Source organism: Gorilla gorilla, chromosome 12 (assembly GCF_029281585.2).
Source record: "Gorilla gorilla gorilla isolate KB3781 chromosome 12, NHGRI_mGorGor1-v2.1_pri, whole genome shotgun sequence".
NCBI classification, from domain to species: Eukaryota; Metazoa; Chordata; class Mammalia; order Primates; family Hominidae; genus Gorilla; species Gorilla gorilla.
The window spans coordinates 106,562,848-106,577,401 of record NC_073236.2 but is presented as its reverse complement, the minus strand read 5'-3'; the positions used below and the strand labels follow the sequence as shown (position 1 = coordinate 106,577,401).

The 14,554-nt window shown below is 40.4% G+C and overlaps 1 protein-coding gene across 17 annotated transcripts in view; it reads left to right on the top strand.

Annotated features, from left to right (window-relative positions):
* Positions 1-14,554, top strand: part of LTBP1 (latent transforming growth factor beta binding protein 1) — a 452,790-nt gene that overhangs the window by 386,171 nt on the left and 52,065 nt on the right. For 8 of the 17 annotated variants that reach the window (XM_004029082.4, XM_004029083.5, XM_055377708.2 and 5 more), the window contains one exon: positions 10,068-10,193. The exons of the other annotated variants lie outside the window; for them this stretch is intronic. In XM_004029082.4, the coding sequence (XP_004029131.3) occupies positions 10,068-10,193 (126 nt within the window). The remainder of the gene's footprint in view (positions 1-10,067; positions 10,194-14,554) is intronic. 17 annotated transcript variants of the gene reach the window in all.

Sequence of the window (14,554 nt, the reverse complement as noted above, 5' to 3'; positions counted from 1 at the left end):
CTGAGCTCAGGGCAAAGCCTCTGAGACAGAGAACTTGGTGCACTCAAGGGAGTGGAAAAGGCCATGCCTGGTTCTGAGAGAGGAGGCGTAGTCTACAGCGATCCCACCCTAAATACACCTCTCATCTGATCTTGAAAGCTGAGCAGGGTCGGGCCTCATTAGTACTTGGATGGGAGAGAGAGGCTCAGCAAGGGTAGGGCTAGGGAGGCAGGTACAGCATTTGCAACTTCCCACAGGAAATGTAAAGAGTTTGGGTGTTATTCTAAGTGTAACTGAAATAGACTGATAGATTCGGAGCAGAACAATGATATACTATATTTCATCTTTCTAAAAAGATGCACATTTTTTCACCTTTAATACTGGGGCACTTCCTACAGTTGAAGTGATTTTTAAAAAGCAGTGCAAAATAGTTTAATTTGTAGAGTTTTTTTTTCTTTCTTAGTGGTTCAGAAAATAATTTGTTCTTTTTAATGAGTGGAGTCTTCTATTTGATTTAATTCAGTAATTTATATTTTTTAAGTACAGTGTTTTTGTTTTCCAGGTTGCTTTTTGGCAATGGGATTAGAGGAGCAGGAGAAAACTCAGGATATCTTCTAGGATATTGTTATAATAGCTCAGGCCAGACATATTGGTAGCTCAGGCTAGAGCAGTGGCAACATGATGGAGAGAAATGAATGACTCCAAAAATGCTCTGGAGATAGAGCCTAGTGCTAGATTAGAACATAGAGTTGAACCCGATGTAGGACATGGAGGAGAAGAACTGTTGAAGAAAGGTCATAGGTCCTGGCTTCAACAAGTTGGTATTTGGTGACACTATTTGCTGACATGGTAAAAAAAGAAGCAATTTTTTTGTAAAGATCAAGAGTGTGAGTTGGTTATATTAAATTAGAGTTGCCTGTGAAATATCCATGTGGGTGTGTCCCATAGGGAATTGGATCAAGTTAATTCTAATGTTCAGAAGAGAAGTCTAGTCTGGAGATAAAAACTGGAAGTCACCAGATCTAGACCGCACTTGAAGCCATCAGAATGGATGAGACCACCAAGAGAGATTATAGAATGAGAAAAAAAGAAGGTCTAGGACTAAGCTCTGCGAAACGCCAACATTTAGGGGTCAAGTAAAAGAGACCCTGTAGGAGGAGTCCAGGGAGTAAGAGGAAACAGAGGATATGGTACTGTAGAATCCAAGGGAAAAGAGTTCTTCAAGGAGAGAGTGGTCAACAGCATTGAATACAACTGAGAGCTCTACTAAGAGGACAAGAAGAATTCTTTGGGTTTTACAAAATGGTGACCTTATCAGGTGCTGTTTCAGTGGAATCTTGAATTCAGGAGCCACTCAAGAATGAATGAGAACTGATGGAGTAAACACAGCATGCGTAGATAAGTCAAGAACCTTGGCTGTTAAAAAGGAATAAGAAATATGGAATGATCCAACAGAGAGGGAAAGAAGGTGATGCAGGGGCAGAGGCCAGATGGACAAGCACAGATAGCACGTGGCAAAGGCCTCTATGCCATTACCCATGGAAGAAAACTGAAGAGGTTTAAGCAGAGAACTATTTGATTGGACTGTTTCATTAGGTAAATTATTCTGTCATTGTGGGAGATGAATTTGGGGTCTTTAATGAGTGTCTGAAAGCACAAAACTCAGTTTGGAAGCCATTGCAGGAATTCGAGTGAAAGATAGTGTGTCCTTGAATAAGGCTGGAGAGGAAAGGAGAGACTGGAGATATAACCGAAAGATAAAATCAGAAGAATGTGGTGACTGGATGTGGAGCAGTAATCAAAGATGACTCCCACATTTTTGGGTAACTAGGATGATATATGTGATTTTTAGGATGGTTTCCAACAGGATATCTTTAACTGTAGATGGTGAATACCTGTTGTCTACATAGTGGTTGACAAAAATGGAGCAGTGTTGGTTTAGTTTCTCTGGAATATAGGATTGAGGCTTGTCTGGGTAATTTTTACAGAATAATTTAAGTAGACTGGGCATGGTGGCTCATATCTATAATCCCAGCATTGATTGGCCGAAGTGGGAGGATCGCTTGAGCCGAGGACTTTGAGATCAGCCTGGGCAACATAATGAGACCTCATCTCTACTAAAAATTAAAAAAAAAAAAATGCCAGGCATGGCAGCACACACCTGTGGTCCCAAGCTATTTGAGAGGCTGAGGTAGGAGGATTGCTTGAGCCTAGGAAGTTGAGGCTGCAGTGAGCTATGGCTCACTGTGAGAGCCATGGCACTCTCTCTCACAGTGAGAGCATGGCACTGCTCTCTAGTGTGGGCAACAGAGTGAGACCCTGTCTCTAAAATAAATAAGTAAGTAAGTAAATTTTTTGAAAGTAGTACATCTCCATGCTGGAAAAAAAAGAAAAAAAAAAAAGATGTCTCATTGGCCAGCCTTCTTTTCTAGAAGGTAATTATGGGAAAGTTGAATTTCAAATAATTTGTTACCTATGTCATTTCTTATTGCTTATCTTAGGCTGCTAGCTTTCAAAACAGACTTGTGACCATCAAGGTCCCCGTGTTTTTTTCCTGCCCTTCTCTGTCAAGGGATAGCATGGTAGTCAGACTCGGCCCAGGGACGTCGTCTGCTGTTTCTGGCCTATTCCCATCTCCTAGGATAAAGTTATTTTCCATAACACATATGGGCTATATTCCCCAGCCTTGTCGATGTTGCCAGACCTCAGTGGACCTTTTTTAAAAGGATCTTTCCATATCCTATTGTATTGCCTGGACCATCTCCCAATCCAGTTTTTAATTTCCTATTGGCTAAATTTTATTTTCTTTCTTTAGGCCTTGTGCTCATCTTCCGCTTAATGCTGGCTTCCCTCCTGTGCTGTGAGAGAGACCTTAATCGCTTGTGGGCCAGCAGCCATGCCATTTTAAAATTCTTTTGGGCAGCTATTCAGCTGGTTTAACATCTTTCACTCCCACTTCTTGGCTGAGATTTACTCTCTCCAAGCCGGCTTCCATTCCTTTCAGAAAGGAGTGTGAGGGCTGCATTTCCACTGTAAGCCCCTTTTCTTTGGATCTGTTTTCCTAAGATTCTGGCACCAAATACTTAACCAATTTCAGTTGGTTAAGAAGCTCTGAGCTAAAATAGTGGGCCATTTTCTTCTTATGAAGAGTTCCAGGAGCACCGATGCTAGACATGGTCCTGTCTAAGTCCTGGGACCTCCTGAGACTTGCAACCATGGCTGCCTGATGTGCTTTCTTCCAAGGGTCTCCTACAAAAATATCCTCTTCGTGGCCCACAGTAGCTCTAGTATCTAGATTTCAAGTATGATGATATTTCTTGTATTAAAGGACAGAGATGCCTAAGTCTTATTTAAGGATAAGAAGACTTGATAAAACTGGAAGCCAGTAGGTGATGAGTCAAAGAGTAACAGATGGTGTGTTCTGACCTCCATCTTCGTAGTGGGCAAACTCCAGTGTGCTTGTTGGGCTCACAGTTTGGTTAGTTCTCTTCACCATCTAGGACTAACCTTTTTTAACTATCATCATGGTGACAGGTAAGAGAATGTGATGGCTAGAGCCACAGACAGATTCAGAGGATTCTTCTGTGACCAGGCCCTGTTCCTCTGCCAGCTCTCCCGCTAACTGACTATGTAACCTTGAGGCAAGTCACTTCCCCTTTCTAGCCTTCAGTTTTCTGGTTATTAAAATGAAGAGATTGAACTGGATAATCTTCAGGTTTCCTTTAAGTCAAAATGGACCATATGATTCATCTAAAAATGTTCTAAGACAGGAAGGCCGTTTCTTCACAACTCTCAGTAGCTTTGGAGATTTTCCTGTGAATTATCCATTACCAAAAAATGACACTCCCATTCCCACTATCCACTTCTCTGGAGCGTCCTGGCAGCAGAAGGAAAGCTTATTAGTGAGCTGCTTCCCCTAATAGATGAGTACGTTTTGCTCAGAATAAGGAAGAAGGAAGTCAACAAAATAAGAGAAGGAGATGTTAAGAAACTAGGAAGAAGCACTTTCCTAAAAATGTAAAACCAAAAACTGAAGAATATATCTGAAAAAAGAACACCAAATCATTTTACTAATGAAATAGACACAAATACCCCTTTCTTTCCAATATACATCATTTTCAGAATATATACAGATACACATAGACTTTTCTGCATGTAATACAAGACACCTAATGGAACCATTGAGATTTGTTATGAATTTTTGTGTTGAGTTCTTAAAATTAAAACAATTTTAATTTTCTGGTTCTTAAACAAGATTTACATGACCCCAACCTCTTTTAGAAAACCCTGCCTTCTTTCCATACTTGTTATTTATTTCATAGTTCACTTTACGTAAATGAGAAGGTGACGCAGGTGTCTGGACTTACACCTTTATTTGAGAATTCAGGAGTGCATGGGTTCGAGTTCTACTCTAGTATGTAGACTCCCTGAATGCAATCAGTAGGTTTTTAAAAACTTTTGGTTCATTGAGAAAATGTCTTAAGTAAAAAGCATCTGGACAAGGAAAATGGATCTGCCAAGTAGATCAATAAAGACCCTCAAAAGCGTGGGTCTATTAGTCATTGACAACATTGCTACTTTTTAAATGAGCCACTGGCAGTTCCCGTCACCCAGAACTATGTTCTATTTTTCTTTCTGACATTTACGTAATTTTTTATTGGGAAATTCACCTCAGGGATCGATTCTCCTTGGTTTGTATAATTCTTTCTTGACTTTATTTCCATTGAAATATCAATATTTATATCTACCTTCTTCAGTAAAGTGTAAATAGCAACACTTCTGTGATGAATCAGCAACTTTTGTAATACCACACCTGATTTTTCTGGATTGACAATTGACAATTGATCACTAGACAAATCACGCCTGTAATCACTAACCCATTGGATAGTATTACCAATGATATCATGCATGGCCCTTACAGATCACTAAGCAAAATTGCTTGGTAGTTTTAACAGAATCACCCTTCATTAAGTGAAAACATATGATATTTGGATGATTCAAAATATAGTTTCATCTTCCAAATTCAACTTTAGCAAAAAAGGATGACTTTCACTTGTTCATTTAGTCTTGCTGGGACTTCTACTCTAATGTAATAAATTTTCTTAACATTTAGCTTTATTTCTCTAGAATTACTCATATTTGTAGCAGTTCTTTTCATTGTATGTATATACAGGACTAACAATGGAAAAATATCTCAGAGAGCTCACATCATCAAAGAAAATTCTAATGAAATAATGTTTTTTCTTGTAGAGGTCATTAAAGTGAAACAAATGTTGTCCTCTTATTAAGCTATTACCTCACCTCATTGTTGAAAACATGAAACTGCTGAGAGTTACATTATATCATTTTTATAAAATATTAGTTGCTGAAGAGCTAGTTTCCAGCAGGCATTCCACGTTATTTTTTCCTATTCATTCAAATCCAAAATATTGCTCATCTAAACTTTCTCGGTTAATCACTGTTACAGTAAGTCTGAGACTGCAAGACGCCCAGTAATTCATAACCGGCTTGGGGCTTGTTCACCTTCAGGTCAATTATTTGGTTCCTGTGCACAGTAACAAGAAATCATCATCTGCTATAATTGCATAGAATTAATAAAAAGGAAAGCAAGAGATTTTCCTTCAAGAATCTGGACTGAAAAGCCACCAGGTTTCTAGTACATACCTTCTCTTTCTCCTCCTTTGCTGTCCTTCCACTCATTTTAGTAGGGAAATAAGTTGCTGGTGAGGTTAAGTTAAAGGTTCCTCACCCTGAGAAAGAGCCCTCGATAAGCACAGCAGTGGCACAAAATGCTCTGGGACTGGAGAGGAGAGGTCCTGAGATCTGCTTGTGGAGTAGTTAAAGGAGGTGCTGCAGAGGAGGTGTCCCTTGGGCTGACTCCTGAAGGGCCAAGAGGCATTTCTAAGTAAGTCCAGGGGAAAGGGGTGGCATGGAGATTCCAGAGACGGAAGGAGTGGCATGGAGATTCCAGAGACGGAAGGAGTATGCACCAAGTCCATGAAAAATTAAAGACCATAGGTTTTCAAAGACCTCTAGTATGCTAATTGAGCCAGAGTGCAAATTGGGAAGGAGGTTGTCTGGAAACTGTGGCCAGACATATAGGCAGGAGGCAGATGAGGAAGGGTGCTCCATGCCCTACTAAGGAGTGTGGTTACCCTTTAGCCAAGAGGAGATTCTGAACACTCTGAGCAAGGGAATGGTACTGGTGAGTTTGCATTTTGCAGAGAGCACATTGGCAGTTTTAGGTGGAGAATGGATAGAGGGAGGGAGGCAAGACTGGAGATGGGAAGATGACCCACCAAGAGTATGAGTATCAGGAAAGATAGTAAAGACGGCATGACAGGGAAGGACAGAGAATAGGAGAAAGGGAAGGGTGATATTAAGATTTCTGGCTTGGGTGACAGATTGGATTTGCTGATGAAGGAAATAGGAGAAATGGAGTTGAGATGAGGAGGGGAGTGATAATAAATTCGTTTATTATGAATATATCCAATAGGTATTAGATAAGTGGTTCTAAAGGACAGAGGTAAATTTTTGAGAGAGACTGGGAAATCATCAGTATGTAAATGGTAATTGAAGTATTTCCAAGTTTCTTTCCAGCCCTTAAATCCTGTGGTTCAATGAATAACATAAATAATCTCTTTGATGTACGCCCATCTCAGAAAGCCTACCATTAGCAGTGGCCTGTGTTAAGTGATTTGGTGACGCGATGCAGTTCCTCCTCAAGTTGTGATCAGTAAATAAATTGTGATCTCAGCCTCATGCTGACATTGAAAATCAATCAGAACAGATTTATTGAGTGCCTTTTTTGTGTTTAGTGTTGTAAGGGAGATTCATTTTTTAGATTGGAAATAATTTCATTGATTTGTCCTTTTTTTTTTTTTTTTGAGACGGAGTTTCGCTCTTGTTGCCCAGTCTGGAGTGCAATGGCGTGATCTCGGCCCACTGCAACCTCTGCCTCCCAGGTTCAAGCAATTCTCCTGCCTCAGCCTCCCAAGTAGCTGGGATTACAGTCATGCACCACCACGCCCGGCTAATTTTGTATTTTTAGTAGAGACGGGGTTTCTCCAAGTTGGTCAGGCTGGTCTTGAACTCCTGACCTCAGGTGATCTGCCTGCCTCGGCCTCCCAAAGTGCTGGGATTACAGGCATGAGCCACCGCGCTGGGCTTCATTGATTTTTTAATTCAAGTCACCAAGGTCAGGAAATGGAGTTTAGTAGGAAGACAGTGAATACAGCTTTAGGCTTGATAAGTTTAAGTTCATAGCAGAAGATCCAATGGAAATGATTAAGAAATGTGCTTGCACCCCGTCTCTACTAAAAATACAAAAAAATTAGCCAGGCGTGGTGGCGAGTGCCTGTAGTCCCAGCTACTCAGGAGGCTGAGGCAGGAGAATGGCGTGAACCCAATAGGTGGAGTTTGCAGTGAGCAGAGATCGCGCCCCTGCACTCCAGCCTGGGCGACAGAGCGAGACTCCGTCTCAAAAAAAAAAAAAAAAAAAAAAAAAAAAAAAAAAATGCTCCGGAGAAGAATCTTGGCTGGAGAGGAGGATGGGGGATTTATCCCAACGAGCATGGTCATTGAAACTGGGAGAGTGTGGGAAGGGTGGAGGAGAGGAGTGCTGAGCATACAGCAGATTTCAGGCAGGGCAGGAGCCTTGGCAGACACCCACCTTCAGGCTGCCAAAGGGCAAGGACAAGCTCAAGGCAGAAGAAGAAGAATATTCCGTCACTGAACGTGGGAAGAGAGTGTTCAAGGAGTGGGCATTCAGCCAGACTCGGAGGTCAGGGGTGACTGACCGGAAGATGATCATGAGATTTAATGATGAGCTGGTCATTGGTGCTTTTTCTCATAGGAGTCTCAGTGGCATAAAGAGTTAGGAAGTAAGATTCTAGGTCATTGAGGAGGAGGAGGAGGAAGAGGAATAGTAGTAATAATAATAAAGTTGACATGTACTATATTGGATGCCTCCCTACGTTACATGCCAGGCAGTCTTCAAAGCACTTTGTACGTGTTATTTTGTTTAATGCTCACTGTAATTGTAGGAACTTACCAATATTATTAATATTATTCATATTGATACTATTATTTCCATTTACAGGTAGACTGTAAGAGGAAATAAAGACAATGAGTACAGACAATCCTTTGTGACATTTTGCAGTGATACAAAAAGTTTAATTCCCCCCAAACTAAATTCTGTCAAGTGAAATTGAACTTGTCATTTACTTTAGCATTTGTTATCTGATTTCATTATTTGAACATAAAAGTACAATCTTCACATATATTTGGATGCTGTCATTACATTTTCTTAATTGTTTCTCCAAAAACTTACATTTTGGTGTGACTGTTAAGTCCAGGGCAGAGAGAGCAGAGTACCAGGCGTGGCTGGTGTGAGATGTGGCAGTGCCCAAGGAGAAGAAAAGCACAGTGGGTGATGATATGATCATGAAAACTATTTTCAAGCAATTTTAACATTTTTGAAGGCAGTGAGGGTAGGATCCAGGGGAGGAATAACTGAAGATGTTGGAGAAGGATGAGCAGGTGGGACCTTGAGGCAGAGACTGGTCAGGGCGGGAGAAGGAGCCCCACCCAGAAAGGAGAAGGGATGTAGGTTTTTTGTTTGTTTGTTTTGAGTTGAGAAAATAAGTTTAAAAGAGAAAATGCGGCCAGGCGCGGTGGCTCAAGCCTGTAATCCCAGCACTTTGGAAGGCTGCGGAGGGCAGATCACAAGGTCAGGAGATTGAGACCATCCTGGCTAACATGGTGAAACACCGTCTCTACTAAAAATACAAAAAATTAGCCAGGCATGGTGGCGAGTGCCTGTAGTCCCAGCTACTCAGGAGGCTGAGGCAGGAGAATGGCTTGAACCCGGGAGGCGGAGCTTGCAGTGAGCCAAGATTGCTCCACTGCACTCCAGCCTGGGCGACAGAGTGAGACTCCGTCTCACTCAAAGAAAAAAAAAAAAGAAATATATATATATATATATATATATATATATATATATATATATATATAAATAATAAAAGAAAATGCTCAATTTTATTAACAGTAACTCTCCCCAAACTAAACTCTGTTAAGTGAACTTGAACTTGTCATTTTCTTTAACAGTTGTTACCTGATTTCATTATTTGAACATAAAAGTGCAATCTTCTTCACATATATTTGGATGCTGTCATTAACATTTTCTTAATTGTTTCTCCAAAAGCTTGCATGTGGCATGACTGTTAAGTCCAGGGGCAGAGAGAGCAGAGTACCAGGTGATGGGTGGTATAGATGTGGCAGTGCCCAAGGAGAACGGGAAGGAAAGAACGGAGAAGGAAATTAGTAACCGTAAGAATAAAGAAGAATTCTATCTAAAAGTCTGTTGTAACTTTGCAATTGAGGCATCACTTTTATAAGAACATTTTTATTAATGAGAAAAAAAGGCAGAAGATCACTCTCATCAGGTTTATGGAGAACAAAATGAATTGGCAAGTCAGCCAATCAGCTGGAGCAGCCTGGACGGTTAGGACCTTGAGTGGCTGTAAATTGGTGGCATAAAATCTTTTCTTTTGGCACTGGGACTGACTGGCTACCCTGCTGACTTCATCAGACTCTCTCTTGACTTCCTGAGGATGTTGTGTAGTCTGGATCAAGGTTATCCACAAGGTTAAGTAAACTATTGCTCATTTCCACCTGTAACTATCAGATGCAAATACTATTAGCATTTACTGCGACTAAAACAAGTGACAATATTTTCACATGTTTTCTCTGTAGGAATATAAGGTTCCTTGGAAATAAAGAGTTGAGAACATTTAGGTAATACTGGGCGTGGCACTTGCAGCCATCATTTCAGTCTAAAAACATTTCCTAAGGAAGAGTACTAAATGTTTTTTTCATAGAACGCAACATTTTGGCTGTTAAACCATTTTCATCAAAACATTTTATTTATATGTAAAATGTTTTAAAAGCTGTTTTCTGTGTAAACATGTTCATCTCATCATCACACACTAATCAGGATGTGTTGAGTGCCTCTGTTTATCCATTAATATCTGGTGTTTGTCAGCCTGTGTTTGTTTTGTGTCTGATGTTCCATGTCTTTTTTGCAGATATTGATGAATGTGTAAACAACACTGTTTGTGACAGTCACGGGTTTTGTGACAATACAGCTGGCTCCTTCCGCTGCCTCTGTTATCAGGGCTTTCAAGCCCCACAGGATGGGCAAGGGTGTGTGGGTGAGTTTTTAGATTTTTTCCCAACGTGTTTCACATGTCCCTAGGGAAAAGAAATCACAGTGAACAACAGGAGCTTTTAAGCAGGTAATTTGGGTAGAGCTTTATCATAATTTGATTTTGTCATACAATTTGAGGATGTGCAAAAATATCCTATGTTGGCCGGGTGCATGGCTCACAGTTGTAACCCCAGCACTTTGGGAGGCCAAGGTTGGAGAATTGCTTGAGACCAGGAGTTTGAGACCAGCCTGGGTAGCATGGTGAGATCTTTTCTCTATGAATAAAAATTTAAAAAAAAAATTAGCCAAGCTTGATGGTGGATGCCTGTAGTCCCAACTACTTGGGAGGCTGAGGTGGGAGGATCTCACGTGCCCAGGAGTTTGAGGCTGCAATAAGCCGTGATCATGCCACTGCACGCCAGCTTGGGCAACAGAGAAAGACCCTGTCTCAAAAAAAAAAAAAAATCCTATGGCTTCTGAAATTGTTAGGGACATTAAGAAATATAAAAGTATGACTTTACATTTAAATGAATTTTAACAAGAACATCTGTTTAAACTCTTAACTGAGTATGCAGAACTCTAGACTCCCTTCAGCACAGGAAATAGAGTCTGGTGTGTGGTATAGATTGTCTGTCTTTGAAATGCACCCCCTTAGACAGTGCATTTAAGGCAAAGTATTGCCAGGAGCTTCAGTGTCCAGGAATGATACCTGTAAAAGGATGCTTTGAATTGTGCAACTGTATTTCCTCAGTCTGTTCCGGGATTGACAGGGCTGGAAGGAATCTTGAATATCATCATATGTCCTGGAATACAGTCCAACAAATGCTCACACAGAAAATAATTTGTATTTCGTTGTCTGGCAAGATGTGATTTCTTCACGTCAAACTCATTATGAAACATATTTGCAATTAGAGCAATTAAACGGGAAAGAGAAGAAAGGTTATCAAATTCAAGACTTTATAGATAGCAAGACTTTTCTTTTTCTTTATTCTTAGAGAAAAATAGCCATGTTCACTACATGGCAGATGGAACTTGAGGAGTCTATTGCCTATTTGGTTTGAAAATTTGCAATTAAAACATTAGTTCATTTGCCATCCATATTAAACTTGGAAAACAAGATTTTTAAGGTTTAATGATAACATCACTTAAATAATAACTGCTTTTGTGGAATTATGAAATTCAGTTAATTCTCAACAAAAGATTATTTACAAAGCAATGATGCGGTTTCATGCATAAGCAGTAGCTAGTCAAAAACATAGACAATTATTCAAGAATTATTCACAACAAGACATAGTTATTTAATAATAAAGCTAAGACTATCCTAATCTTAGTTCAAACTCCTGCTTTGGCCACCTTTCCACCAAAATACAGTTGTTTGACATTTGGATAATATTTTCACCAGATGGGTCTTGTGATGTGGCCCCTACTTTTCATCTTAACTTTACCACTTCCTTCTTCACCTGTTGTTTCCAGCAACATCAGACTGGTTGTGGTTGCCCATGTCACTGTGCAATTATTTGACTGTTGTTCACTCCTGCTGGGAATATCCTCCTGACCTCTCCTTCCCTGAGCCCTGGATTTTTCTCACTCGTTCTTGAAGACTGAGGTTCAGTGTCACCTTCCAGACACCATCCCTGCTCCATTCCTCACTCTCAAGCTGAGCTGTGACCTCTGCTTCCAGAGCACCTTCAGCAAATTCTATTATAGCACTTAACAACCTTTGGGGGAATAATTTAATAATGGGTATACCACCTGCAGACCCCTTCTGCAAGGCTATGACCTCTATATGATTGAAAACTTTCTCGCTTCTCCCTGGGCAGGGCACGATGCTTGGCTTATTATAGGTGCTCAGTAAATTTTGTTTAACTACCAACTGTTTAAATATCAGATGTTGAACCATACCTGGAAACCATGTCAGCTATCTGGAGTCCACATAGCTCCAGAGCCCCTGCTTAATGTTCATTTCTAACCAGCCAGATGAGCACACCAAACCCATGCTGACATTTCAGCTTGGCACACAAAACACCACCCTTAGAGAAGGAATATTTGTTATCATTTTGGTGAACTCAACAAATGTCATTTTATTTGTATTTGTATTTATTATTTCAAAAATATTTACTAAGCACCTATGATACACACTTCACACTGGGTGTTCTGAAGAGCTACAGGGATGAGTCAGCACCTGCCCCATTATCACCTACTCATCCTTCAGCTATTTGCTCCAGTATCATTTCTCTAACCCACCCCCACATTTAAGGTCTGCTGTTCCATGCTTTCACTGAGCTCTGAACTTTTCACTCCTCACACTCACTGAAGCGTGTATGATTATTTTGTTAATTTCCCTAACTCGACTGTAAGCTCCATGAAGGCAGGAGTTGGGACTGCTGGCTCATCATTGTTACCCCACATATAGGCCGTACAGGCCTGCTCCACCGAAGTAAGCTAGGAAATATTTCTTGATTGAATTATTGCAGTCTGATGGGATAGAGTTTATTAGCCTTGTCAATAATACATGTTGGAAAGTACAAAGTTCCACTGGATATTTACCTAAAATTGATCAATGTGAACTGGCAATTTCTTAAGTTTTTCTGGTCTCAATATGACTGTCTGGGTTGATTAAATATTTCAACTCTGCTTTATGTTATGGTATTTTTCACAAGTGAAACCAGTTCATTGGATTTATATCTCTTTATATATAAATGAAATGGAAAACTGAGGTAATTATCCAAATAAGTCAAGATATATAAGCTTTTTGTCCAATTAACTGGGTATACCAGGTGAAAGGACGATTTTTTTTTTTGGAATGATTTAGATAATTGCTCAAATTTTTAATGATTAAGCCATCTCAAAGTATGCTCATGAAAGCTAATGTTTGTACATGTTTAATGCATAAGACGTGAGCATTTCAGACTTTAAGTCAGGTGCTTTACTGAATTAGATACCCATGAATAAAATATTGCAGGAGGAAAGAGGGTAAAAAGCACTATTGGACAACATCAAACATAAAATTAGCCTTTCTTTAGGGCTGTGTACTTGCAAAATGTTGAATAAAGTGTTCTTGTCACTGAGATTCTTTCACTGTATTTTAATTATGTATATTTAAGTACAGAAGAAAAACATTTAGCAAAATAGAAATTACACAGTGGAACATCAACAGAATTTGAAAAGGTGTCATGAGATCAGTGATTAGTTATTGGACCAATTTGTTTCACATGAATGATTAATGTAGCCTGGTGAGTATCTGTAGGGGTCTTTCCTTCATTTCTCAAAGGAATATGTAATCTGAATTCTATTGATAATTATGGATGCTTTGGCTACCAGAGAACTGTATTTTCAGATATTTAAGTATATTTTAAAAGCTTTTTAAGTGAACTTAATTCTGTGGTTACTGAAGTGTCAGTGATTCTAACTTTGCTTGAATTAAGAACTGAGAGTAGGCCAGGCGTGGTGGCTCACGTCTGTAATCCCAGCACTTTGGGAGGCCGAGGCAGGCGGATCACTTGAGGTCAGGAGTTCATGACCATCCTGGCCAACATGGTGAAATCCTGTCTCTACTAAAAATACAAAAATTAGCCATGCATGGTGGTACGTGCCTATAATTCCAGCTACTCAGGAGGCTGACTCAGGAGAATCACTTGAACCCGGGAGACAGAGGTTGCAAGTGAGCTGAGATCACGGCACTGCACTCCAGCCTGGGTGACAGAATGAGACTCCGTCTCAAAAAAAAAAAAGAACTGAGGGTAGAGTGTTGGGTCATTTAAGACTTCATTATGTTGAAAAGTCAGGAATGATAAAACTAGATGTTCAGTGGGCACATACTAGTTTTGCAGTACAATTCCAGAGTATCTTTTAAAACTAAATTGGGAATTGGCCGGGCGCAGTGGCTCGTGCCTGTAATCCCAGCACTTTTGGAGGCCGAGGTGGGCGGATCACGAGGTCAGGAGATCGAGACCATCCTGCCTAACACGGTGAAACCCTGTTGCTACTTAAAATACAAAACAAATTAGCGGGGCGTGGTGGCAGGCACCTGTGGTCCCAGCTACTCAGGAGGCTGAGGCAGGAGAATGGCGTGAACCCGGGAGGCAGAGCTTGCGGTGAGCCGAGATCGCGCTACTGCACTCCAGCCTGGGCGACAGAGCGAGACTCCGTCTCAAAAAAAAAAAAAAAAAACCTAAATTGGGAATTGTCTTGAATTTTCATAGTCCTTTCGTACAGACCAAATCTGACAGCTCTACCTTAAAGAGCCCCTTCCCTAAAAGAGCAGAAGGGGTTTGACTGCTCTCTGGGGATCGCCTTCTTTTCAGCAAGACACTATTAGCCCTGGCACAGCTGGTAAAATAGAGAGCTGTCATGAATGAGGCACAC